The sequence below is a fragment of the Pelodiscus sinensis genome, chromosome 5 (assembly GCF_049634645.1).
Source record: "Pelodiscus sinensis isolate JC-2024 chromosome 5, ASM4963464v1, whole genome shotgun sequence".
Taxonomy (NCBI): domain Eukaryota; kingdom Metazoa; phylum Chordata; order Testudines; family Trionychidae; genus Pelodiscus; species Pelodiscus sinensis.
Window position 1 is genome coordinate 107,726,012 of NC_134715.1, and position 25,161 is coordinate 107,751,172.

The 25,161-nt window shown below is 40.1% G+C and overlaps 1 protein-coding gene across 8 annotated transcripts in view; it reads right to left on the minus strand.

Annotated features, from left to right (window-relative positions):
• The window catches only part of CPEB2 (cytoplasmic polyadenylation element binding protein 2), a 91,654-nt gene that overhangs the window by 29,554 nt on the left and 36,939 nt on the right, over positions 1-25,161 (minus strand). For 6 of the 8 annotated variants that reach the window (XM_014580541.3, XM_014580544.3, XM_075930716.1 and 3 more), the window contains exons 5-7: positions 13,811-13,834; positions 5,391-5,561; positions 4,260-4,349 (exon numbers count right to left, since the gene is read on the minus strand). In XM_014580541.3, the coding sequence (XP_014436027.2) occupies positions 4,260-4,349; positions 5,391-5,561; positions 13,811-13,834 (285 nt within the window). The remainder of the gene's footprint in view (positions 1-4,259; positions 4,350-5,390; positions 5,562-13,810; positions 13,835-25,161) is intronic. The other 2 variants (XM_014580545.3, XM_006136960.4) reach the window with 1 other exon arrangement.

Below are 25,161 nucleotides of genomic sequence, written 5' to 3' on the forward strand. Positions count from 1 at the left end.
GAATTAATTTTAACTTACCTAACTATTCTTTAAGTTGTCCTTTCTCTATTCTTGTTTGTCCCCCCCCCCCCTTTTTTTTTTGGTTAATATATTTGGTCACAATGAACCTTTTTAGTGAAGGCTGAAGAAAAGTAGGTTAAAACACACTTCAGCCTTCTTGATGTAATCCATTATTAGCTCTACTTCCCCATTAAGTTGAGGGCCTATTCTTTCCCTCACCAGCACAGAGACTTAATCTGCCCAGGTTTACAGTGTCCGATCTTGGAATATCTAACAAGAGTGGATAAATAATATATGATGAAATTAATCACATTGAAGGTTACTTGAAATTCATAGTTCACAGAGAAAAAGCAAATGATTTGGGACACACACTAGGATTACAATTTTGTCTTCAAGTAAAAGTTAACCAAAAATTCTCAAACTCTGAAGGGTGTATCCAGAGATAATATTTCCCTTAGAAGAACTATGTTGTTTATAAAGCCTGGATCAGATAAACCAGTGGCGGGGAACCTTTTTTGGGGACACACACACGAGATGCAAAGAAAAAAACAACAACCCCCCCTTGCTGAGAAGGAGAGAGACTTTCCACATACCCCTCCAACACCGGAGCTTAGGGGGGCCCAGGTTAGTAGGTTTTGTGTGCTTCAGCTCCATGTGGGAGATAGCAGAGGAGCTGGAGTGCCAGCGCGGGCTCGTCAATGCTGGGGGGTGGGTGGGGAGCCCTGAGCCTCAGGGAATGGATCCAGACAAGTTGGGGGCCACATCTGGCCCCTGGGTGTGAGGTTCCCCACCCCTGAAATAAACCCTTTAATAGCAACAGTTAGAGTTTGCCTAGTAATCATTTATAGGCAAACAATACCATAGAAACCATCTGTAGCACTCTCTGCCTTATCATCCAGCCCTAATCCCGGCTGCAACACTAATCCCGCCCCAGTGTGGAAGGCCGGCCGTAGGGCGTGAAATTAGAAATCATCCTGTCCGATATTCACATAGCAGCAACTCATCCTTTCAACAGAACAGCCATACTGGGTCAATGGTATTGGCCATTGTGGGAGGACAGGATACTGGGCTAGATAGACCTTAGGTCTCATTCATTATGTGCATTCCTATGAGAGCTTTCTTTGACAGGATAACCAGGCTTGAGGATGAGGGGGAAGCAATAGACATGGTACATCTAGACTTTAGTAATGCATTTGATAAGAGTCTCACATGACCTTCTCATAAATAAACTGGTAAAATACAACCTAGATAAAGCTACCATAAGGTGTGTGCATAACTAATTGGATAACTCTTCCCACAGAACAGTTATCAATGGTTCAGTCTTTTGCTGGAAGGGCATAATGAGTGGGGTTTCAAAGGGATTATTTCTGGGACCAGCTCTGTTCAATATCTTAATCCGTTATTTAGATATGGAATAGAGTGTACTCTTATTGTTTGCGGATGAGACTAAACTGGGACAAGGTTGTGAGTGCTTTGGAAGATAGGATTATAAATCAAAATAATGTACACAATTTGGAGAAATGGTCTGATATAAACATGATGAAATTCCATCAGAACAAATGCAAAGTACTCCACTTGGGAAGGAGCAATCAATCAGTTGTGCACATACAAAAGGGGAAATGACTATCTAGGGATCACAGATCACCTGTGGAAAGTGATCTGGTGGTCATAGTGGGCCATAAGCTTAATATGAGTCAACAGTGTGATACTGTTGCAAACCCTCCCCCCCTATCATTCTTGGATGTATTAACAGGAATGTTATAAGCAAGACCCAAAAAGTAACTCTTCCACTCTACTTTGCACTGGTTAGGCCTCCATTAAAGTATTTTTCCAGTACTGGGTGCCACATTTCAGGAAAGATGTGGAAAACTGCAAAAGATCCAGAATAGAGCAACACAACTGATTAAAGGTCTAGAAAAGATGACCTATGAGGGAAAACTGAAGGAACTGAACTTGTTGAGTATGGAAAAAAAGAAGACTGAGAGGGGACATAAGTATCTAAAAGGCTGTTACAAGGAGGAGGGAGAGAAATCATTTTTAACAACTCCTGATAACATGACAAAAAGCAATGGGCTTAAATTGCAGCAGTGGAGGTTTAAGTCAGACATTAGGAAAACATTTCTAACTGTGAGGATGGGTAAGATCTGGAATAAATTGCCTAGGGAGGTTGTGGAATCTTCATTATTGGAGATTTTTAATGGCAGGTTACACAAGCACCTGTCATGGACAGTCTACGGTTCTTAGTCTTGCCACAAGTGCAGGGAACTGGCCTTGATGACCCAGTTCTAATATTCTATGATTTCAATGTAGCTGGTATCCAATATAATATAGGCCTTATATAACAAGGCAGGAAAAAAATCAAGGCTAAGATCTGTTTATCTTGGATAGTATATGAAAAACACAACAATTATTCTCACAACATGAAAGTCCCTTCCAGGTAAGGCTTAGATTCCTAATGGATATCAAGAGGCTTTTCTGCTCTTCTCCCTTCATTGGCAAAGGCGGTCCTCTTGGGTTATATTCCTTCCTGACCTCAATGGTGGGCTGGAAGGCAGTGTAGGGATCAGAGTACAAGAGTGATGCACTCACCACCTGCCTCTGCCATGATGACAATATGAAACTGCAGACTGGGCAAGCTGGAATCATTGCATCATTCACCTAGTTGGATAAGATTTGTATGCAACTGTATATACACACAGCCTTATTTCCTGGATTTCCCACCCCACATTTCTAGCAAATGCAAAATGTCCAGTTAGTATAGAATTCAATAAGTGGGCCCTGATAAACTCAAAAGAACCATGAAGCAAAATTTAGGCTCTATCAATCATTAAATAAATGCACATCATTACACCTATATTCTTGGCCACATTACTGAATATCATCTAAACTGGATATTTGGATACATCCAAACTTGGATATTTGGTAGAGATAATGAATACAAATTGTATTTTAGTTGTTAAAATAAAAGGAGAAGCATTGCTTGAATAGGATGTTTGTAACATAAAACCTAAAAGGAGTTTGTTTGTGTTTATAGCTTACTCAATGGGAACACAAACAAATAGTAAGAGAATGTACTTGAAAATACCTGTTGTCGGCCTATAAATGTGATTAAAAATCTATGACTTCTATATTCTCAAATCTGAATAGATTTATAAATGAGTGAATTTTTTTTTCTATGCCTTCCAGAGCTATACTATCCTGACTTGAATTGAAACAGTCCTTTAATGGCAAACCAGACAATGCACAGTCAAGACTTTGTTCTAAATTTTGAAAGGTTTGACTCTAGTTTGCCAATAAAATACAAAGTGTGCACACAGGCATTAATCCTAAACATATGCCCACATGAAAACTCCAAGTTGAGAAACTATGTAAAACACCTGATGGCCATACCTAAACTTCAGGCTCTATCGATCACTATGCTGCTAAAGCACTGCAGTGTGGCACTTCCTACAGCGATGGAAGCAGTTTTCCCTGTCACTGTAGTTAATCCACCTCCTTAAACAGTGGTAGCTATCTTGCATTTTCTGTTAACCTAGTCGTGTCTATACCGGGAGTTAGGTTAGCATAGCCCAAGTGCTAAATGGTATGAATTTTTTATACCCCTAATGTGCTATACCTAACATTAACTTTATAAAGTCAGTCAAGAAAAGGCCTAAAGGGATATTTATTATATGCAAAGATAAATCCTAAAGGTTATACCCTGCAACATGACTGCAGAGCCCTGAGCTGCTATTTGGGAGAGTCAGATATGAAAAGTTACTTCACAAATCCAGCACTGAATTGATAAAGAACAGACACCAGCAAAGAGCCAAACACCCTCAGTGTCTAGGTTTGGAATGAAACAAAGCCATGTATGCACACCCCTACTTGTACAGCAGTATTAACTGCTAGGCTTCTAAGGGCTTGCTCACACTGCCCTGCACTTCAGACTCTGGGAGTGTAAACAGCAGTCCATTTGAAAATGCAGCACTGTAATTTGCCAATGTGGATATGTACTTCATGTTAATGTAGTCCTGTTCGAAGACAATCATGTTACAGCAAATTGAGAACCATACAGTTTGTGCCTGCGGTGTCCACCAGAGCGAATTATAGCACAGCACTTTGATGTTCACTGCTATTTATACCTCTATAATCCAAACTGGAGTAGCGCAGACAAAACCTAAAAGGCTGCAAATTAAACCATTCAGAAGAGAAAGAGGCATGAACAGTATCCAAAATTAAGAAGATTACACAACCCCCCAAAAATCTCTCATTGTTACCTTTCGGTGGAAAGTAGGACTTGCTTTCTGCTTTGTGAGGCCAGTCTACTACTAGAGGCCCAAATCGTCTGAAGCTAGCAGTAATTTCATCTAAAAAAACCCCAAAACAACCCATGTATAATAGTTAGAATTAAAACAGATGACAGTTCAAAGTGATGCTTTGTTCATTTAGTCCATATAAAATGACAGTTTCTAGCAAAAACAGTATATATAAAAAATAAATATGACATAAGATAATTATTCCAGTTTTAGGAACCTATTTACAAACCATGCCACAAATAATTTTAAACCTAACTTTAGTTTAATAAAATTTGTTTGAATCACTTAATAAAAGGAGAATTTTAGAGCAATTTGGGTGGAAATAGGAAATCAGTAATTTTAAATTTCCTAAAGACTGAAGGTCTTCGACAAAAGTGATTAGTATTCAATGGCCTATGGTCCAGATACTATTAGGCAAGTGTCCATCCCAACTACTGGCACTTTTATAAGAAGTATCAGCAGAGGGTAAGTGCAGAATGGGCCCGGAGACTAAACTGCCGTTTTATATTTAGAAGTGGCCCCTCCATAAAAGTGGACAGGCCTGTCTTCTCCCACCCCCTCCACACTTTGGTTATTTAGTAGAATGTTGCTTTGTATGCCACGTAGGAAAGTGGACTAGAGAGGAAGAATTGAAATTAAAAAAGTCAAAGTAAAAAAATCACAACTTGTCACGAATACCATGTGTCTGAGGTAGAAGAGTTCATTCTGATATTGGTAACATGACAGGCCTTCTACATAACATTCTATGCTAAAATATCAAGCTGAGTGATTCAGGTGAAGATATAATACTGAGCAGCTGTGACAAGCTCACTCAAGAAAAGTTCTCTGCCTTCAATATATTATGTAAGATTTACACCTTAGTATTATTGCTTTTATTCTCTGAAAACATATATGTATGTATGTATGTATGTATGTATAAATAAAATTTTCTTAAAGAAATTTCATTTAAAGGCAGGTCACATTCAAGACCTTAGTCAGCATAAGAAGTCCAATTCTCACTGTGTAGACTTTGCTGTGTAGACACACCCTAAAGAGACTAAGCAGCCTTCTGCCCACTCCAGACCAATTTCTATTCAATTTCAGCCAGCTCACCTTCATCAATATCTGGTGGAAGGCCACCAACAAATACTTTCCGAGAGAAACGTTCTATCCGTTCTCCATTCTGATGAGCTGAATAGCAAGTAGGTGAATTCAAGACACCAACTTGATCGCTATGGCCATCGTCCAGCAAACCATCATCTATTGGAAAGAGGGAAGAACGACCTAAAAAACAAGAATGAATTTTAGAAAAATCATTTTGTAACTGGTTATTATCATCAGCATATAACCCAAGGAAAAAGGGACATAATAAAGAAAGAAAGAAGTATGAAGAAAAAATAAAATGAGAAAAGAAATTCAGAATCATCAGCTGCCATGCTTACAGGTGGAACATTTAATATTATAGTAACGTTTTTAGTTTTTTTACTCCAATTCAATAGGAAATCATGAGTTTTTAAATAAACTATTAAGCAACCATGTTAAGATTTAAAATCATCATCATCAATCAAGGGCCCTCGTTGGTGTCCGATGCCTCCCTCACTATTTTCTTCCATCTTTCCCTGTCCAGGGTGGAGTAGCTTAGTTTCTGTAGACTAGATCCACACTAATCTACTATATCACCTACTCATTCTCTGTGGGGTCTCCCTTTCCTATTTGGTCCATCCATTATGCCAAATTAAAAATAATATGCAAATTAAAATTCTCTAAGGTGCCAAATCGGAGTAACTTTAGTAGAGGCAGTTTTGGAACAGATTAATATATTCAACAGTAATAAATCACCAGAACCAGATGGTATTCACCCAAGAGTTCTGAAGAAACTCATACATGAAATTACAGGACTATTAACTGTGGTATGTAAGTATTGCTTAAATCAGCTTCTGTACCAGATGACAAGAGGATAGTTAATGGGACACCATTTTTAAAAAAGAGCCTTATGACAGGGTGTTCACCCTGCACTGGCCCTTTAAGGGCAAAAATCACAGCTCTGAGTGAGGGCTGAGAGTGAAGCTCCAGCTGAGGCAGCTCTGTTAATGAGGACCCATCTGGGGGCTAGATATAGGAGGACTCTTGGAGGGAGAGGGGGAACAGACTGCTGCTCTGCACAGAGAGCAGTAGGGATCTGACTGCCAGGGAAGCAGGAGGCTTCCTGGAGATAGAGCAGTGCTGGGGAAGGAAAGCAGAGCTGTGGAGGCTCTGGCCAACCAACCTCCCAGGCTGCAGGGCCTGAGGAAAGGCCTGAAGGTACTGGGGCTGCAAGGGGCAGCCATGGTAGGCAGAGGCAGCAGGTATACACTCTTTCACCAGTGATGTGTGGCAATTACAGACTGCAGTTTGCTCCTGAGAACAGGGGCTAGATGAAGACTGACAGTGGGTCACTGAGGCTACATGGGTACAGGGGAACTGGGTGTTCCCTGGGAAAAGAACTGGGGATCCCTGGGGAGGGGAGGACCCTGGAGTGTGCAGTGTAGTAAACACCCCCCACCCCTATAAGGGGCACAGAGAGACTGGAGTGAGCACTGCCAGCGGGCAGTGTCCTGAAGAGGATGCCGTGGTCAAAGAGAAACACAGGGAGACACCAGCTAGAGGGAGGCATCCAGCGAGTCAAAAACCTAATTCCCAGAGCAACCAACTGGAGGCGCCATGATGGAGAGTCTGCCCTGTGACTCAGCTCTAGAGGTGATCCTGGCAATTACAGGTCAGTAAGCTTAACTTCAGCACCAGGCAAACTGATTGAAACTACAGTAAACTTCCGATAATATGGCACCTTTAGGACCCAGGGGTGCCGGATTATCAAATATGCCTGACCATCAGAAGGGGGGGCTCTGAAGGGTCGGGGTGGAGTGAGGCGAAGGGGATGCACCCCTCGGTGCTGCGGGACCAACCTGGCAGCACCCCAGCTGCTCTGCCCCGGGCTTCCCCAAGTTAGCCGCTGGTCAGTTTCAGCAGCAGCTGACTTGGGGAAGTCTGGGGCAGAGCAGCTGGGGTGCTGCCGGGTTGGTCCCGCAGTACTGAGGGGCGGCGCTGCGGGACCAACCCGGCAGCACCCCAGTTGCTTTGTCCCCAGCTTCCCTGAGTCAGACACTGGTCAGTTTCAGCAGTGGCTGAATCGGGAAAGCAGGGGGCAGAGCAGCTCCAATTGTCCGGCTGCCCGGAGCACTTCCGGGTTCCAGATGGTGCCGGACCATCAGGAGTGCCGGACCACTGGAGTTTTACTGTAGATAGTTAACAGATTTATCAGAGGAACATGATTTGTTGGGGAAGAGTCAACACATCTTTTATGAAGGGAAACCATGCCTCCCCAATCTATTAGAATTATTTTTGGGAGGGTGGGGGAATAAACCTGTGGATGGGGTGATTCAGTGGCTAACATGTACCTGGACTTTCAGAAAGCTTTTGACAAGGTCTCTAACCAACGTTCTGAAGCTAACTAAGTCATCAGAGTAAGAGAGAAGGTTCTCTCATGTCAGCAACTGGTTAAGAAACAGGAAACAAAAGGCAGGAATAAATGCTTCTTGTTCTCCAAGGATCTTTACTGGGACCTGTGCAATTGAACCTACTCATAAATTACCTTGAAAAAGGGATAGGTGAGAAGACAAAGTGTGAAAGTGATGCAAAATTATTTAAAATAATTAAGTCCAAAGCTGACTGTGAAGAATTACAAGGCATAACACAAAACAGGATGATCAGGCAAGGAAATAGCAGATGAAATTCATCATTGATAATGCAAAGTAATGCATATTGTAAAACATAATCCCAACTAGACATAGTTAATTTAGACTCCATAATTTTATATTAAACAGAAAAAATATTTTGGAATCATCGTGGATAGTTCTTTGAAAATAGCTGGCCAATGTACAGTGGCAATCAAAAAAGCTAACAGAACGTTAGCAATATCAGAAAAGCACTAGATAAGAATACTGCATGCAGGTCTGGCCACCCCATCTCAAAAAAGATATATCAGAAATATAAAAAGATGCAGAGAAGAACAAGAAAAACTAAGGATATGAAGAGATATTAAGACTAAGACTGTTTAACTTGGCAAAGAGATGACTAAGGAGGGATATGACAGAGGTCTACAAAATGATAAATGGTGTGAAAAAAGAGAAAATGTTGTTTACCCCATCATATAACAGAAGAATCCTGCATTGTTCAAATAAATTAATAGGCAGCAGGTTTAAAACACTCAAAAGGAAGTACTTCTTCACATAACACATAGTCAACCCATGAAAGTTGAGAAGGCCAAGGGTATAACTGGGTTTAAAACAAAATTAGATAAGTTCACTGAAGGCAGGTCCATCAATGGGTATTAGCCAAGACAGTCAGGAATTAATTCTATGATCTGAATGTCCTAAGCTGCTGACTGCCAAATGCTAGGACTGGAAGACAGGGAATGCATCACTGTTCTGTTCATTCCCTTTAAAGCATCTGGCATTGGACATGCTTGGAAGACAGAACCAGTGGGCTAGATGGATCATTGTTCTGACCCAGTATGGCCATTATGTTCTTCTGTGACATTGGCTCATCTTCAATTTGGGGTGACAGAGTCTCTCCAGTGAATGAATATGTTGCATATCAAACTATAAACAATTTTAATTAGGTTGTGGGAGAAGAAAAATGAATGGACAGAACTAATTTTTAAAATTCAAATGCAATTTAAAAAAAAATAAAATGCTGGTGAACCGGGGATAGTTTCACTTCTAAGAAAGCAGAACAATTTTGTAATTGGCAGGTATAAAACAACTATTGACAAATGATCTAGGAGGTCATTAAATAGGTATATCCTACTTGCTATCAGTGCTCACACTATACTATAACATTTGGGAGTATATGAAGTATCTGAAAGCTCCTGACAAACTAATGTTGAGGGTCTCTGAGGGGTAAACTGTGTTAGCCTGTAACTTAAAAAACAACAATACATAGTTTCGTAGAATCCTAGAGAGTAACAATATGTAGTTAGTATCATGAGCTTTCATGGGCGAAACCCACTTCCTCAGATGATCAAAGAGGAGACAAAAGGGGGAACCTCACAATATAACAGAAAAAGAAGGGAGAGGGGGAAAATATCTGAGTCGTAGTGCCCATGCTAACTAGGTTAACTGAATAGGCTGAAAGTGTCCCGTACTTAGCTTTTGATGTAAACTTCATGCTGAATATAATGGCCCATACAGTACATGTCTTTATTTAGGTCCCAGGAAATAAGTGTCAAATTTGCTTATGAAAGCCAGTTCTGCAGTTTCTCTCTGTAGTTGGTTTCCAAAATTCCGTTATAGAAGAATGGCTACTTTAAAATCCATTAATGAGTGCCCAGGTGGGTTAAAATGTGCTCCTAGAGGCTTTTGTGTATTCCCAATTCTGGTACCTGACTTGTGTCCATTCATCCTTTGTTGTAGAGACTGTCGAGTTTGGTTAATATAGATGGCAGGGAGGCATTGCTGGCAATTGAGGAAACAGATTGACAGAGCCAGATGAGTACCCAGGAATCTGCTTCTTCAAGATAGGCCCAACAACAGAAATAACAGAATACACAACCTCCAAGTTAAAACCCTCCAGCGCATCATTGACATTCTACAACCTGTCCTAGAAAACGCTCTCTCACAGACAACCTCCTAACCTGAAGCAAATTCTTTCCAACAACCACACATCACACCTCAGACATACTCACCCAGGAACCTACCCCTGCAATACCCCGTTGCCAACTCTGTCCACACATCTATACAACCAACACCATCACAGGGCCACCATATAAGCCACAACATCAGACGCTCATGCAACTGCAACATCCTCTAATGTGATATATGCCATCAAGTGCCAGCAATGCCAATTACAGAGCGAAACTGTGGAACTGGCTTTTATGTGCACATTTCACACTATCTCTCATGCCCTGAACACAGACATGGGTCATTATATTCAACACCTAATTGACATCAAAAGCTAAGTATGGGACACTTCTAGCCCACTCATTTAGCCTCATTAGCACCGGTACTACAATTGACAGGTATTTTTTTCCCCCCTCTTCCTTATTTTTCTGTTATATATTATGAGGTTCCTGGCCAACAATACCACTTCCCACAGCTTTCATTGGCCAGGAATGGCAATCCACGGCCAATGGAGCTGCGATCTCCCACATCTGTGGAGGTTCAGATAAACAAACATCTTGCAGCGAGCTAACGGCTTGCCCTTACGAGCCATAACCCAGTGTTTGAAAACCCTTGTTAGACAACCTGAAAACATGTGAGTTATTTGCACCGAGATTTACATTAGGTTTATATTCAGTAAGTTTTCTTTGCAGAGATGTAGGCCAGAAATTTACTTTTCTAAAATGAAAGCTTAACCTTGGGAGTAAGTCCCTCGTTTCTCAGAAAAGTTTCCTACTTGCTAATGGTGAGTCAATTTATCAAGTCATGCATAAAAGAATTTCACGACCATCATTTTTTAAATTTCATCTTTATAATTATTATTTATTCAAATAGATTGTTTGGAGGAAGGAAGTAGAAACTTTATGGGAAACAAGCACTTCCTTCCTTTTAAAAACCCCTTCACAGAGGTTCAACAGGATCCCAGCTTGATGGATTTAGAGGGGCAATAACTAAGTTCTGCCAGATTCTCCCACTCCAGAGCCACAGGCTGGAGAAAAATATATTACTGCATGTGAGACTGCTGCAATTTAGGTGCTGTATACACTAGGGATGTAAATATCGTTTAAAAATCTAACTATGTAACTATTAAAAATCCTAGCAGTTATACATGCTGTGGGCTCTTCAGTATAGGGCTTGTATATAAGCTTTATACTGAAGATCCTGCAAAGCAGCCCGCTCCCTGGGAATGAGGCTGGTAGCCAGGAGTCGGTGTATGTGGGGAGCCAGTTTAGAAGCCAAGCTCCCAGCTGCCAGCCCCACTTTCAGGGACCCCACTTTGCAGCGGGCTCTGCATTATAAAAATTATACTGCAAAGCTGGCAATGAAGACAGGACATGTACCCACAAAGGAAACAGATAAGCTGATGCTTACTGGTAACTATTTAAAGGTTACACTATTACATCCCTGGTCCACATTGCAATTTGGAACCTTCAACCTTAAGAAGTCTAACTGTTAGGAAAGACTCTTGCAGCATAATTAGAGCTCTACCAAACTGATGGCCATGAAAAGCACATAACAGACTGTGAAATCAGGTCTTTTATGTGCTTTTACCTTATACTACACGTATTTCAGAGGGAGATCAGCATTTTTCAAACTGGGGATCCTGACACAAATGAGTGTTGTGAGGCTTGTAAGCAGTGCAGAAGTAGAGGTAGCAATACTGCAATCCCCCTACAAAAACTTTGTGATCTTACCCACAACTTCTTTTTGGATCAGGATTCCTATAATTACAACACTGCAAAATTTCAGATTTAAGTATCTGAAATAATGAAATTTATTACAGTATTTTTGACAACATAACTGTGAAATTGACCAAAATGGACCGTTAGTTTGGTAGGCCCCTAACCATAATTCTTAGATGAGTTCAGGGATCAGTGGAGACTGGTGAGAGCAGACAATCATTCCTCTCCAGAGGATCTCTGAAGAGCCATGGGATTATAGGGAATATGTGGATTTGGGGGAGGTGATTGAGGAACTCTATTATTTGTCTTGTGGTACCTTAAAAGCGTCATTCAGGAATCAGTCCCATTAAGATAGGCACTGCTTGCATACATAACAAAAAGATGATCCTTGCCACTAAACGGATTATAATCTAAGTATAAAATGAAAGACTAGTTGATAGAGCAAAAAGACAAGGGAAGTGTAAGATAACACTGAGACTATTAAGTTAAATATAATTAACGGTAGTCACAGCACACTATTACCTTAGCTACTGTCAAGCATTATGCTAGCACTGCATAGAGATGATTTTTAGGAGAGATCTGAGGGAAGATAATAAAAAGTGACTGAAGATATTTGCATGGAACGCCTTCCATGCATAATGAAGTGCTGAGGGAGATACACAAAGGTGCTTGTGGGAAAATCTGATGGGCAATAAAGGTTGGCATCTTTCAAGTGGAGGTGGAGTTGACAATTAATGGACAGCGTGGCTTCTCAAACAGTCAAACTGACACTGAGGAAAGTGAGTTTGTGGTTAGTAAGACATGTACAGTGGTATATTTTTTCCTCTGAGGGATATTCTAGATTTGGAGGCTGAACTCCTCATCTTTTCATTCCCTTCTCCAAGCCTCTATGACTTAAGATGACCATTCCCAGGCACAGTACATTCTTAAATTTTCTAGGTCTTCTGCCTCCACCACGAGTTTTGAAGCATGAGAGTAAGCCTTTCCCCATCCCTGATGCCTGTTTTTTTCATCTCACATATGTACAATGAACATTAAAAAAAAACTCAAAATACAGCTGTAAATTGTTAACACACCACACCAGGAAGCTGACTACCTCACTTATGACTATAACGCTGCTTCCAAACGTTATTCAATATATATCACGGGTATGCATTACACAATCCCATTAAATTGAATATTAAAATTTATTTAGGAAATGTTAAAAACTTAGCACAATACATGGAATTAAACCAAATAATGAAATGCAATAACTGTAAAAAGTACTGTACTATTAGCAAAGGACACTGTAGTTCTCCAGCTAGCCAAACAATTAGAACTGTGAGATTCTCTACAGAGCTTTCATCAATAATAAACTTCACTACAAACAATATTCCACCAGCAGCAAAAAGGTAATTCAATTCCTAATCCCACTAAATAAGAATTGACCTGTGCTGAAGCTTCCATAAATTGTAAAATACAGTGGTCTTAAAAATATAGATACCTGAACAGTACTGGACCATAAACTCACTTCTCTAAATGAGGGACTAAGGAGCTATCAGGTAATGATCTGTACTGATATAGGAAAGATGTGAACCAGTGACTTAGACATCTGTATCTTGTTAATATCTGGATCTATCCAAAAAATCTTAAGATTCACACAATACTCAATCTAGTTTATATAGAGACCATGGACCAGATTCTCATCTGGTTAAATTAGAATAGCTCTTCTGAGGTCAAGGGAACTATGTCAATTGACATCAGCTGACAACTAGTCCCCTGTGTACTGTTTCTCACAATGTTTTCCACAATTCATTATTAAACCCATGACAGTTCTTTTAAATGAGCTGTGTTTATCATCACTTATATGAAGGCTTAAGGGAAGAATAATTGTGGAAAAACAAATCAGTTACAGATACTTTTAATATAGACAGTACAGAGAGTATTTACTTTAAGCATTAATGAAATTATGATTAGTGCTTCAATGTTTTAATTGATTAAAAGATCTGTGATTCAAACTAACACAAGATCAATTACTAAAACAAATCACTTTTTCCAAAAACTGATTCCAACATGCAGACAAAACAAATCTAAAATCAATAACATGGCGTAATTAATCACAATGATCAGTATCAGCCCCATTAGAATACTACTGTAGCAAACATAAATGAATTACCTCGTCTTCGCCCATAACTCCTTGCTGCATGTAAACAAAGGACAAATTGTAAAATGTCAAAGAACTGTAGAATGCCCACATATAAAAATGGTTATATACAAAGAACTATGTGGGTAACTAATGTGTAAAACTGATATACCAATGTGATCATATTAAACTATATCCATAATATTTTGCTGTTTTACTTTTTTGTTGCCTGTGTATCAAGTACTGGATTACAAGAGTATGCTTTATATTTCATATAAATGAATCTGCATAATCTCTTTAATTTCATAATTGTTATTCTTAATCATATTCTTTCGATTTAGTATTACATTTAATATATTCTCTGTAATTTATCTTCTAATTTTCACAGCTTTGTGTCTCAGACTATGATGGCATTTAAATAAATAATGTATAACATTTTGCTAAGAAAGCTGTGTAGTAAGTGTTACATGAATCAGAGAAACATCCTGGTCCATGGAACAGTTTGTACAGTCCTTTGTAGTGACAATACAAATGCTAAGCCATGACCTTCCTTTTCCATGCAAAGAGCTAGCAGAAAATTAACCACAAGGTTTTGTTTTAAACAAAAGACTCCTTGTGGTACTAAACAAAATCAGAGCGTAAGTCACAAGAAATGACATTTTATTATAAATGCTGCATAACCCTTGCATAAAGCCAATGAAACAAAGTCAAACACACTACAACTAAATAAAGATTTTCTTCATTTTTCAGTATTCCAGGACTCATGAAGAGATTGTGCTAATGGTTACAATCCAGAACTTTCAACACTGGCTATTTTTCAGCACACTCATCTCTTTTTTTCTTTTTTTGCGGGGGGGGGGGGGGGGGGGGTGAAAGCAAAATACTAAAATGTAAAGAGGTAAGTAAGTAACATATAAATTGTTTTTCAGTACCATGCTTCTTCCCAGATGTCATACTTAGGAAGGGTTTCTTTAATAATAGGAAATGTCAGTATCTTTGTGTTCTAACTACAAGTAATAATTTAAATAGACGTATCAGAGGGGTAGCCGTGTTAGTCTGAAAAAGCATTTGACAAAGTGGGTCTTTGCCCACGAAAGCTTATGCTCCAACACTTCTGTTAGTCTACAAGATGCCACAGGACTCCTCGCCGCAATTTAAATAGAAAACATTCTTATGACCTTTAATGTTGTAAGTGGACCCCTGTGTCCATTCAGGGCTCCTTTGAGTTTAAGGGGACTATGTGCTCAGATCCACCTATGTAAGGCAAGATCAGATATGCAGATAGTCTCAGCAATCAAATAACCTCTTCTGTTTTATTCATCCCCCCACTTTGATATAATCTAACACTGGAAGAATTACCCAGCATTGACTGGATCCTTTAGGGCAGAGGGCTAGAGGTGTGGGAGAGCATAAGATGGGGCAGGTGCTTGTGGGGTGGGTAGTGACAGGAGTCACAGTGGAGGGTGGCACAGCTTGTGGGGCTGATCGCAGAGAGGGCGCATGGAGAGAGGTGTTTGGCCCACCCCCCAGCTGCTCCTGGGGGCCAGGGTGTTTGCTGCCCCCCTTGTGGTCATTCGTGAGTAAAACTGTCCCAGTTATCACACCCATTCCTTTCCGTTTGATGAAAAACAGTCATAGTCCATGCACATCCTATTGTCCTGGTACAATCAAAACCTGACCTTGCTTTAAGTTATGAAAGTTAGGTGAAAGCTGCATACCAAATTTGATGGTCCTAGCTCTTACCGTTTAACAGGAATTCTTGAACAAACAGACCCACAGCTGGACACAAAGATGCACAAAACTCTCTCAAATATATAGTAAATATTATAGTACTGCCCAATGGCATATACATTGTCTTCAATTTTACTTAGTACCACATTCCTTTTGTTCTACAGTTCTTTTCCTTAACCTGGTAAATCAGTGATATTTACAGAATTCTGAAAAGCCTTCCCCTACATATTTTTTCTAATTTAACCATTTTACTCTTGAATCCTCAGACAGCCAGGCCCACGGACAGAAAGGTACGGGGGTGGGAGTGGAGGGAGGAATTGCCCTGGGGCCCAGCAATTCAAAGGGGCTTGAGGGCTCCCAGATGCCACCAGCAGTGGCCAAAACCCCAGATCCTTAAAATCGCCGCTGGAGTGCTGCACAGAGTGCTCGGGGCGGCTCTTATTGCTACCTCGGGAGGCAGAGGCACCCCGCTGCATGCTCCAAGCAGCTGTGAGAGCTGAAGGAATGCTGCAGTCCAGGCTGTGCTAAGGGATAGCTACTCCATCCCCATCCCTTCTGCGTGAGGCCCTGCTCCTTCCAGGGATTTGAAGTTCCCTCCCCCACCTTGCCCGGAACTCCGTGGAGGCTAATAGCACCCCTTCAGTCAGTCACCATTTTTTCCCCTAGTTATATTGTACTGGACTAATTTTTAAGTTAATATTGTTAGTGTCACCCACAAGAATTACTGGCACTCTCTACCCCTGCAGTTGGAAATGTGTTGGTCCCCTCAGAACTTCCAATGTCTTTTGATTTTAGAAGCAAAGTGACTGTCACATCAGTAGAAATCACTATGCCACTGACACAACCCTTTAATATATATTTTTCCCTTTTTGCAAATTCTATTCTAGCTGTAAGGGAAAACCCATAAGCACCAAGGTCATACTGATGAGTGAATTTTTAGCATGACTGTAGTGGCATGCACACACGCATGGGCAATATAAAAATAGTATCTTGGCCTAATATTCATTAATAAGCACCTTTAGACACAAGCACTAATATTAACCTCTGGTCTTTTCATCCAGTTTTGCATCTCTCTCATCTAAACCAGCTCAGCTGTATTCTAAAATTTTCATATTAAGATAATCTTTTTGCTTCTTATGAACGATGTTTTAGTACAAATGTTTATGTTTGTGTTTTTAAACATCAATAATACACTGAACTCTTGGAAAAAACCTAGAAATGCAAAAACAATGCTATAGTTGGAAGAAAGTGGTGCATGTGCTAGGACACTTGATATAAATGTATTAAATTTACATTAATGTGCCACTATATACCCCCAAAAAGTCTACAAGAACTTTATCCAGCCAGGAGAAAATGAAAAATCATGGCACTAACATAACACATTTGCTGCCATCACATTAGCTATTCTTCTTGTGTAGATCTGCAACTAGAATCCTGAGTATCAAAAAGGCAAATTTTTAAAAAAATTAAAGGGAACTAGTTAGTGATATGGATTGGACTGAAGAACTCAAGGATCTGAATGAAGAGGAGAGTTGGAATTTCCTTAAGTCAAAGATTTAGAAGCTGTCTGAAATCTTACATACCAAGCAAGGGGAGAAATTTCATAGGGGACTGAACAGAACATACCAGATGAGCAAGAATATCTAACAAGTTATTAAGACAAACAAGAAAGACTGCAATGAATGGAAGATGGGATGGATCAGCAACGAAAACTGCCTCTTACAGGTCAGAGAGCATAGGGGAAAAAATGAGAACTGTCAAAAGTCAAGCAGAGCTGGACCTAGCAAAGAAAATTAAAATCAGTAGTAAAAAGGTTCTATAGCTACGTAAATAAAAATAAAAAAATATTGGAACCACTAAGCATTGAGGATGTGGTGGATATGGTCCCACACCTAAATGAAGATTTTACCATAATTTTTTAAAAAAAGGCAACGAGGAGTTTAGGGGTAGTGGCAGAGTAGCTAACAGAAATGAAAATATGGAAGTAGAAATGACCACATCCAAGCTGGAAGTCAAACTCAAAAAGAATAAATGAACCAAATTGGGGGCCCAGATAATCACCATTCAAGAATTTTAAGGAATCAGACACATTTAAAGGAACAGGCAAGCTCAATAGGTGTTGTTTTCTGTGACTGTAGATTAGTTAATACAATGTGGACACAAGAACAAATGCCTGCATTATTAAGAAAGAGGAAGAAACTGATCTAGGAAACAAGTCTATTTGTTTGATCACAATAGCATGCAAAGTCTTGGAACAAATTTTGCCAGAAAAAGTAGTTAAGGACATAGAAGTGAATGGTTACTGGAATAAAATCCAAGATGGTTTTAACAAAACAAGTCCATGCTGATCTCCTTCTTTGAAATGGATAACTAATTGTTTAGATATACTGCATTTCTTTTGTCTAATCTACCTGGATTTCAGTAAGGGATTTGATACAGTTCTACAAATGATATTATTAGTTAAATTGAAAGAGATGGGAATTAATAACACAACTGAAAGGTGTATAAGGTGACTGTTAGGTTGGAGGGTGGTTACTAGTGGAGTTCCTCAGTGGCGGGTCTTACATAAGAACGGCCGTACTGGGTCAGACCAAAGGTCCTTCTAGCCCAGCATCCTGTCTGCTGACAGTGGCCAGCACCAGGTGCCCCAGAGAGGGTGGACCGAAGACAATGATCAAGCCATTTGTCTCCTGCCATCTCTCTCTAGCCTCTGACAAACAGAGGCCAAGGACACCATTTTATCCCCTGACTAATAGCCTTTTATGGAACTAACCTCTATGAAATTATCTAGCTTCTCTTTAAACTCTATTATAGTCCTAGCCTTCACAGCCTCCTCTGGCAAGGAGTTCCACAGGTTGACTACATGCTGTGTGAAGAAGAACTTTCTTTTATTAGTTTTAACCCTGCTACCCATAAATTTCATTTGGTGTCCTCTAGTTCTTCTATTTAGGGAACTAATAAATAACTTTTCTTTATCGACCCTCTCCACACCACTCATGATTTTATAGACCTCTATCATATCCCCTCTGTCTCCTCTTTTCTAAACTGAAAAGTCCCAGTCGCTTTAACCTCTCCTCATATGGGACCCGTTCCAAACCCCTAATCATTTTAGTTGCCCTTTTCTGAACCCTTTCCAAGGCCAAAATATCTTTTTTGAGGTGAGGAGACCACATCTGTACACAGTATTCAAGATGTGGGCGTACCATAGTTTTATACAGGGGCAGTAAGATATTCTGGGTTTTCTTTTCTATCCCTTTCTTAATAATTCCTAGCATCCTATTTGCCTTTTTGACCACCGCTGCACACTGCGTGGAAGTTTTCAGAGAACTGTCCACGATAACTCCAAGATCTCTTTCCTGATTTGTCGTAGCCAAATTAGCCCCCCATCATACTGTACGTATAGTTGGGGTTATTTTTCCTGATGTGCATTACTTTACACTTATCCACATTAAATTTTATTTGCTATTTTGTTGCCCAATCACCAGTCTTACTTAATATCATCATTCATGGCCTGGGCACAAAAATTGGGAGTGTGCGCTAATAAAATTTGTAGATGATACAAAATTGGGAGGTACTGCCAATATGGAGGAGCACTGGAATATCATACAAGCAAATCTGGATGCCCATGAAAACTGAAGTAATAGAAATGGGATAAATTTAACAGCCCAATGTGCAAAGTTATGCACGTCAAGACTAACAACAAATTTTGTAAACAAACAGGAGACTTATTAGTTGGAAGCAACAGATTGAGAGAAAGACCTGGGTGCACTGAGTGATCACAGAATGGCTATGAGCCATCAATGCAATGTGACCATGAAAAATGCTCACAGTCCTAGGATGCACCAGACAAGGTATTTCCACTTGGGCACCCTTATATGAGGCACTGATGAAACCCCATCTAGAATATTATGTGCAATTTTGGTTTCCTGTGTTGGAGAAAGATTAATTTAAACTAAAACAGGCGCAGAGAAGGACTACTAGTATGATCAGAGAAATGAAAACCTTATTAGAGAAAACTCTAAAAGCTCAGCTTGTTTAGCCTAACCAGCAGAAAGCTGAGGGGAGAAATGAATACTCTCTCTAACACACCACAGGAATAAACAACAAGGAGGAGAGGGGATGAGTTAAGTGCCAATGTGGACACAAGAACAAATGCCTATAAACTAGCCATCAACAAGTTTTAGATTTGAAATTAGATGAAAGTTTCTAACCATCAGAAGAGTTAAGTTCTGGAACAGCCTTCCAAGGTGAGCAGTGAGGACAAAAAAACCCAACTGGCTACAAGTCAGAGTTTGATAAGTTTATGGAGGGGATAGTATGATGAGACAGCTTACAATGGCCTGTGGCCCCACTGCAGATGCTAGTGGTAAATATTTGTAATGGCTAGAGATAAGACACTACATACAGAGGGCTCTAAGTTACTCCAGGGAATTCTTTCCCAAGTGCGTGCTTGTGGGGTCTTGCATAGATGCTCAAGTTCCAACTGATCAGTGTATTTGGGATCAAGCATTTTCCCAGGGGTCAGACTGGCAGAAACCCTGTGGGATTTTCCCCCTCCCTGTGCAGCATGGGGCACAAGTCATTTCCAGGTTTAAACTAGAATAAATGGTGGATTCTCTATAACTCAAAAACATTAAGTTGTGATTTAAAGGACTTCAGTAACTCAGGCAGAGGTTATGGATTTATTACAGGAGTTGGTGGTTGAATTTCTGTGACCTGCAAATGTGCAGCAGGTCAAATCAGTAGGGATGTTAAAATGTGTTTACTTTTGTAAATACAAACAACGAGAAGTCCTGTTGCACCTTATAGACTAACAGATTTATTGGAGAAAGTGGATCTTTGCCCATGAAAGCTTATGCTCCAATAAATCTGTCAGTCTAAAGCTACATAAACAAGTTCTGTCGCACCTTATAGATGAACACGGCTACCCCTCTGATTTTTGTAAACATGTAACTGCTGAAATTTACAGCGGTTACATGTTTACATGCAGGGGCCAGGTGGGAGCCAACGCTTGCCTGCCTGCCTCCATCTCTCCTACACATACTGGCTCCCACACTGCCCCCCTGCTGCCTGTGTATCAGAGGCAGTGCAGGGTGGGGGCACAGGTGGCTACACAGGAGCTGATACCAGCTTCCGTCTCCCCCCTCACCTCTAACACAGAGGCAGCGGGGTGGAATGAGGGGAGTACTGCATGTAACTGTTAGGATTAACCAATGAGCCCAGGCTCATGATTTAATTGTGTAAACAGGTACATGTTCACATCCCTACAGATTAGATAATCGTGATGGTCCCATCTGATCTTAAAGTTATGACAGTTACATCACGATCTTACTTATACTGAAAAAATTAAATTCTAGACTAGACAACTAGTAACACGTTTCTAAGCTTAATTATGAAAGTCAGAAACACAATACGAATTTGTGTTATATAACACATTTGTACATATCTATAAAACTCAGGAGAATATTCTCCCTGTAATGATATTGGTCAGAATCATGGAAGAGAAAGGAGTCCATCCCTTTCCTACACATACTGAGCATCATAGTTCAACAGAAGAGAAATTACTCTTTTCCACCTATGTCTATTTCTTGTAACATTCCTCCTTTCAAGCTAGATGCAGTAAGTTACCAGAAGTTCAGCAGTACAGGATTCAGAATGAGTGAAAACATACTAAACACACATAAAGTTACCTACATTGGCTGTTTTATGCACAAAAATAGGACTTAAAGAACATTAAAATGCTATTGCACTGTTCATTGTTTCTGCTGCTTACGTTTTGCATTTATTCAACTTGAACAATAAAAGTAGACTAGTCAGTTAAAATGTTTACACTTTTGTAAATGTGTAACTGCTGAAATTTACAGAGATTACATGTTTATGTGCAGGGGCCAGGTGGGAGCCAATGCGTGCTTGCTCTCCTGCATCCCCCCAGGAGCCAGAACGTGCGTACTGGCTCCCAACTGCCCCCCCCATTGCCTCAGTATCAGAGAAAGCATGGGGTGGAGGAGGTACCAGCTCCCACCTCTGAATGTTTTTCTTTGTAGGGGAACATTTAAATAATTAAATTTAAATGAAATCATGAAAAATGTATATATTAGGTTTAGTAATTTTGTTACCAGACATGTAGAAATAAAGGTTACTTACATGTAACTCGAGTTGTTTGAGACAACTGTGCATATCACCACTTATGCGTAATGTGCCAACCTCTATAGCTTAATGGGAGAACTTCCTTCAAACCGTTCATGTTAGAATACATATGCAGCCCTTCTACTTACTCCCTCAAATGTTCTCGGGCAAGTCTATGTAATATGGCTCTCTGCCTCCTATCACTTACCCAGAAAAATCAAGATACTGAGAAAGAAATAGGAGTGAGAAACGTGAATATGCAGTCATCTCAATGAACTCCATTTACAAGTACGTAACCTTCACTTCTTTGAATGGCCCTTCAAGTGGGTAGTTTGACTAGTAGTTCTGAAAACACGCAGGAGGATCAAGTTCTAATTAAACAACAACTGAACCACTGCTTTACCAAATCTAGCATCTGCTCTTGAAAGTAGATCCAAAGCATGTGTGCATTGACTTGCAAATAGCAGCCTTACAGATTTGCTACACTACCCTCATGGAAAGAGAGCTCTCAGTAGTAGACACAGAAACTGTTGCTAACTTGTAATATTCAAAAACACATTGTTTAACCCATATGGAAATGGACTGAGCATATACATTCTAACCCATATGATTCTTAGCATAAGAAACAAGTAACCATAAGACTTCCAAAAATCTGAAGTATGTAAAGCAGACTGCCCTTTATTTAGCATGCAGCTTTGGAAAAACAAACAAACAAACAAACAAACAAACAAACAAACAACCCACCCACTAGTAAATTAGTTGTCTGATTGATGTGAAATTTGGACACTGTTTTTAGTAATAACCCGGGATTGGGTCGAAGAACAACCTTGTCTTTATGAAAAAGAGCAAATGTCAGATCTGTAGTTTTAACAGTTAAAATAAGGAACATACTACCAAAGCTTCATAAACTTAGCTAAAATCAAATCAAGATCCCATAGTGAAAACAGACACCCCCAGACTTTAAATATAGGTTGGACCTCCCTGGGCAAGCACCATCAGGACCTAACTGATCCCAGAAGAGGGATTTTGCTGGACCACAGGAAGTCATATCTGGCCCCCTTACTACTAGACCTATCCCCTGCTTATCGGGCTGCCTGGATCCTCACCAAGCTTCCCAGCCCCCGTCCCTTCCTCCCCAGCCCAGCTGGATCATGTGCCCACCCCTCTCCACAACCCAGCTGGGTTGCGTGCCTACCTCCTCAGCTGGGTCATACATATGTGCCAGGCTTCCCACCCACTCTCCCTCTGCTGCCTACCTGCCACCTCCCCCATGCCCCCCAGCCCAGTTGGCTGTGTGCCAGACTCCTGTCCCTGCATCCAGCTGCCCGCCCTATAGCAGGCTGGGTTCCCTGATCCTGGCCTCTCTGATCCTGAAATACTGCAATATACAGGGAATAGAATCTCTAACTGGTGGGTCAGATTTGCCTTACGTTCAAGAAGCAAATCTAACCCATTTCAAGTAGTAACTTTTCCCTCACATATTTCATTCTAGAATTAAGCAACCCATTTTAAACCAAAGAACTTAGTTTGAGCCCTGTGAGTCCAAGTCAGCTGATACATGCCTGCAGTGGGTTTTAATGTCAATGTAGATATGTCCTTAAGGTAATCAATATGGTCATTTGATGCTGGAAAGATGGCTGAACAGGATAAGTGTCTACTATTCCTGGATTTTTCTTCTTGGTTTCATTTTCACATGGAAACAACTAAATTAACTATAATTACAAACTCTAATATTTCAAGCTACTAAAAATTAGCTAAAACACTAGTATAACAGGAAAAACATCCAGCGATCTAAAGCCAGAGTGGTTCACTTTCATCCAGAACAAGCAGTTGGAACAAACTGACATGGTAGAGGTTCTACCACTGTGCCAACTACTGCCCACAACTGGGAAAATGCAGAGCCACACAAAGAAGAACCTATAATAACAGACAGTAGTCCCCTTCTATTAAGAAGATCAGAATCAGTTTAAAAGCAATCTATGAAATCAGACTTTTGAATGACTTTTTAATAAGAGCAATAAAGCTTACATATATTTAAGGTTTTTAAAGAATTGTATCTATTATGCTGACTGCTAACTTCTAAACAGCAATGGGGAACCAATTCTGATTTCTCTGGAAAAAATGGAAAAATTGCAATTGATATAATCAACAGATCAGTTTTCAGATGGAGAGTCTCTCTTTTTGACAAGGTTACTCTGAGTGGGCCAAGATCATTGATTAAAGCAAAGAAGCCATAAAAATATACCATTACATAAGTTAATGTAAAAGAGCAAGCATAGTGGGAAGAGAGAAGCCTCATAAATCTAAAAATGGTAGCTGACTGAAAGCGGAATAAGAAATATGAATCTCCTACATTGGACTATACAGTTGCTCATAAAATAGCACTATTAGTAGTAGCAGTAGTAGCAGCAGCAATGGCAGCAATTTCCCTTATATCCAATTTCATTTAAATGAGTGGACATCTGTACTGGCCTGAGTTATCCGTATGGAGCAAATTACAGAATTGGGATATCTAATATGTAAGTTTATGGTCTGTCCATTGCTATTTTTAAGGTATTGGAATCTATTATGGCTTAAAAAGTGAAGAACTGAAATGAACAGAGGGTCCTAGCATCCACAAGTTGCTACTTAGCTTTGTGGTTGTAATTGTTACTGTAACAAGTCCTTGCTGGAGTAACTTTCATAATATCAAGAACATCCATATGTAATTCAGTTTTCAGCCAAAATTTGGGAATATAGGGTCAGTACTGCCATGTGGTAAATTTTATTTCACTAGTAAGCAGCTTTTTCTCCATTCAGTAGGGTTTGTAATCATCTTTAGAAGGTCTGCACAGTATCCAAACATTCTGATTCTCCAGACTTTCCCCATTGATAGAACTCAACTTTTTCTGCTGCAACACAGTACCAGATCAGAATAGTCTACTAATTTAAAATACTCTACTGGAAAATTCTGATTTTTATAGCATTTTATACCTCATTTTGCATAGGTGCCAATCACTGCACAAGGTGCCAGACAATGGAAAAAAACAACAACACGCCCAAGGACTCTAATCTTGTTAGAAGTCTTCTTCCTATGATTGTGTTTTTACCAACAAAGCTTTGACTCAATTCTCCACTGGCATCAACATACACTATGTCTACACTTAACAGAAGCATGTAAAATATATAAACAGCATGGCTCCCTTAGTACAGGAATAAAAAGCACTGTCTTGCTATCTGTGTTGCTTAACAAGTGAAGATATGCCAGAACATTAGGATATATACCTACACAGCTAGTTACATTACCAAGCAGTTCCTCCACCTCTATGGAGCTATTTTTAGCAGTGTAGAGTCCTGCTGCCTCTCTGTTGTTGGAAACTTTCCAGGTCACAGAAAGAGTCTCTAGCAGCAGGGAGGGCTCGGGGAAAGAATCCAGACACAGGGAGCTGCTGGAGCCTAGTGTGCCACAGCAAAAAGTCTCTAGCATCAGGAAAAAGTAGTGAGTTAAAGACTACAGAAGTTCCCTGCCACCAGGCCCTTTTCAGGCT